At 38.3% G+C, this 3,506-nt stretch overlaps 1 protein-coding gene across 1 annotated transcript; it reads right to left on the bottom strand.

Moving 5' to 3' along the window:
- Positions 1-957: 957 nt before the first annotated feature.
- On the bottom strand, positions 958-1,715 carry LOC139035886 (small ubiquitin-related modifier 1-like). Its single transcript, XM_070469831.1, has 2 exons — positions 1,694-1,715; positions 958-1,289 (listed from the first exon to the last, which is right to left on the bottom strand). The coding sequence occupies exons 1-2, from the start codon at positions 1,713-1,715 to the stop codon at positions 958-960; spliced, it is 354 nt and encodes a 117-aa protein (XP_070325932.1).
- Between the last annotated feature and the right edge of the window lie 1,791 nt (positions 1,716-3,506).

Raw genomic sequence — 3,506 nt, 5'->3', positions numbered from 1 at the left:
CTTTTTTTCCTTGAATCATGTAAAAGTTTGATTTTAAATTAAAATACAAGTATATATAATATATATATAATCCTATGCATACTACATCATTAGACAAAGACTGCTAACCCTGTGATAATTTTAGATGTTTATTTATTATGTTCTACTGACAAACACAGTGCTGAGGTTGATTAAATTTAAAAAGCCAGTCATTTTTTTAAAACAAATATTTTATTTTAATGAAACTGATACAGACAACGTCCATTTAAAACCCATATCCCAGGCCAAAAAGTGCAAATGAAGTAAAAAAGAGCACTGTTCTGCTGTATACACTTCTGCATGAATAATTTTAACTGCTAATGAAAACTAGATCTTTTGGGGGATCTTCTGCAAGATTTTATTCTTTTATCTTAAAATGCTTTCTCTTCAGTGAAGCCACCTCTGGTGTTAGTCATTATTCTCAATAACTCTGTCACTTAGACTCCCAACTTGAAATTCCTCTTCTTGTGGTCCAGACCCTCAGATTTTAAAAGTAGCTTCAAGTTAAGGAAAGATCATTTTCCACAGTTCAGTTTTCTGAAAAATGTCCATCTCCCACTGAAAGTTATAGTCCAGGAGTGAAGCAATCACATGCTACAACTTCAGGGCCAACTGGAGTCATTAGGAACACTCACATTAGTCAACCTTATTTATCACAAGCCTGCAAATGCAGTCCTGGGAAAGGTGGCTTCTTTATGCACACAGGTAATTTTTAAAAAGGACAGAGTGATATGAAGGGGGGGCTGAGGTTTGATCACCAAAAGTCAGCACAATGAAAACAAACAATGATGAATAATGGGCTCTAGGAGTCAAGTTACCAGATATATTAAAGAGTTGGGGTGTCGGTTTTCAATTCTGTTTTGAATACCACATTACAAAAAAATTATTTTTAAAAATAAAAAAGGATTAAGGGAAAAGAAAAAAAAAATAAAAGAATACCTAAACCATTGAATGACCCCCTGTTTGTTCCTGATAACTTTTGATCATGTCTTTTTCTTTCATTCCCAGTTCTTTGGGACTGTGATTATCAACAAGTTTCTGACCTTCAAGGAGAAACCTGAGTGAATTCATGGGAACTTCTTGGCTTTGACAGCCTGATTCTTTAAGTTTCTTGAGATGTATCATCATTTTCACTTTGAAGTGAATCTCACTGCTATCCTGTCTGATGACTTTGAGCTTAATATATTCTCCTTCCTTCTTATCCCCCAAGTCCTCGGTTGAAGGTTTTGCTTCCTGGTCAGACACGGTGATGGTGACTTCCCCCGGGGTCTCTGCACAGCAGCAGCCTCAGATAGGCAGAAGCTTACTCCGGAGTTTATAAATCTCTGTTCCCCATAGCACAACACCAAGGTTGGAAGGACATCCTCTACGCCTTGAAGCCAGTTTCTCGAATCAGTACTTTGTGATTCCTGTGCTAGTCAGTGAGCATGTGAGTGATATTCTTTTTCCAATGCAAGTAGCAGAAATCTTGACTCTTGTTCTTTGTGAGTATAAAAAATAAGACAATTCAAGGTGTATCAGGAAGCATTTTAAAAAAGGCTTCCTGTGTGCTGTTTTGGATCTGTCAGGAACACTCTGGCCCTTATTGGTTCCTGAATATTCAGGAATTAAGAGGAGAGGCACGCCTTTCCCGGGGATGAGGAATCCAGGCATTTCTCATTACAGCGATAAGTACCCTCCTCCTTTTTATGAGCCATACGGTAAAAGGTGACTGCTACTCTCTCTCTTTGACAGGGATCGTCTTATGTTTTGTAAGTCTGGAATTTTAATCTTTGTCTTTGCTGAGAATAACCACCTTGTAAGATAGTATATATGTCCACGCCATGTTGATTAAAACACCTTTGCTGCATCAGAGCTTTGGTCCCCGTGTCTTTCTTTCTTTCTTTCTATTCCTTCTCTATTTCTGGCTAATTCCTTGGAGCACGGAGGCCTGCTGAGCTCACTTTCTTGCCCGGGCTTCTAAGACCCTCTCGAGAAGGTGTGCTGTGCCTTCACCCACTCGAGAGGGCGCCCGGTGCCCACGTGCAGTAGCGCGAACCCTGAGAACAGGACTCTATGGGCTTTCCATGTAAACCAGGGGATATCAGCCTCTTTCTCTTACTTTCTTATCGTCGACTCCGGACCACCAGGTTCCGGTCCATTAAAAGACCAACAAATGTGATTAAAAGAAAAAAATTACATGTTGCCAAAACTCTATCCCTGAGCTAATCTTCAAGAGGATATTTTGTTCCACTGCAATATTTATGACATTCGCCTTGAGAAACATTTGCACTCTTCATAGAGGCCTGTATTGAAAAAGTTTGATTTGGGAAATGTAAGTTGGTTTACCAACTTCTTTTAGATAACTTGTGAATGCAAGTTTTAGTGCAAGTTTGTGTGTCCAACACAAAGGCCAAACAAACCAAAATATCAGAGTTTGGAGCAGAGAAATATTTATTGTAGAGCCATGCAAGGAGATAGTGGTTCCTGCCCCCTAAAAATGTTTTTTATGGGATCACTTCCTGCACAATTCTCTGATTGGTTGATGATGAGGTAACAGGGTGATGTTACAGGGGTTAACTTTATCAATCCTTGACATGCTATGTAGGTCTGGGGCTCTTTGTTCATGATCATCAAATAGTTTATTTCTTCCACTTGGTGGTGGTTTTCACCTCTGCAGAACAACTCAGGAGTGTGCATTAGATTGCTGTTACCTAAGTACTTCATAGAGGAGTTAAGTAGAGATTAGGGGGAAAGGGCCTCCCAACCCTGAAGGCCCCATGGGGTCCTGCTTGGTTACAACAGATTATCAATCAGTGATGAAATAACCCTAAGAGTTTTCTCTCTCCAGTTATGTACCTTACAGAAGTGTATTATGCAAAACTTGGATTCCCTACACATGCATTGATCTGCCTTGGATGAAGACCTTGTCCATTCATGTTATTGTTATTTTTATTTTTATTGTACTGAAATGAATAATAATTCATGAGGAACTGAATGATCATTGTAAAAACTGGGTAATCACACAAGGCTGTTTTTCAAATGATGTGTTTTGAAGCTTGATTAACCAGATGGAAACCAGAGGAACCAAATGTCATGAGCAAGAAATGATTTTGGTCAGTGCTTTCCTGGGATGTAATAAAAAGGCATTACTAGATACTTTTACAGAAAAAGATTTATGTGGAATTTAATGAAAAAACAGGGGATAGGTAGCTAATTCAGAGCTAATACGAAAGAGGTTTTCCCCAGAATGGAAAAATTTGCTTCATCTGGGTATTTTTCAGTAATTGAGGCCCATAGGCTTTGGCTAGCTATGAAATGACAACATACAATCTTTAAGTTACATTTAGTTGGAGAGCTTTAGTACTCCTCATCACCAAATGGAAGTTCAATATATTTTTGTTTTCAGTGAAATGACTAATTATTGAACACAACTATCTTAAATTGACTGGTAATTCAACCTATGCCTATATAACACTAAAATAACAGATCAAACTAGTAGAAAAAAA

The sequence above is a fragment of the Odocoileus virginianus genome, chromosome 7 (assembly GCF_023699985.2).
Source record: "Odocoileus virginianus isolate 20LAN1187 ecotype Illinois chromosome 7, Ovbor_1.2, whole genome shotgun sequence".
Lineage (NCBI taxonomy): Eukaryota > Metazoa > Chordata > Mammalia > Artiodactyla > Cervidae > Odocoileus > Odocoileus virginianus.
This window is presented reverse-complemented; position numbering and strand designations above follow the sequence as displayed.

Bases quoted from the DNA above. Each gene is read 5' to 3' on its own strand.
- LOC139035886 (XM_070469831.1), bottom strand. From the start codon at position 1,715: ATGGCTCATAAAAAGGAGGAGG. The intron at 1,290-1,693 runs GTACTTATCGCT...GCTGCTGTGCAG, and splicing joins GGCTCATAAAAAGGAGGAGG to AGACCCCGGGGGAAGTCACC.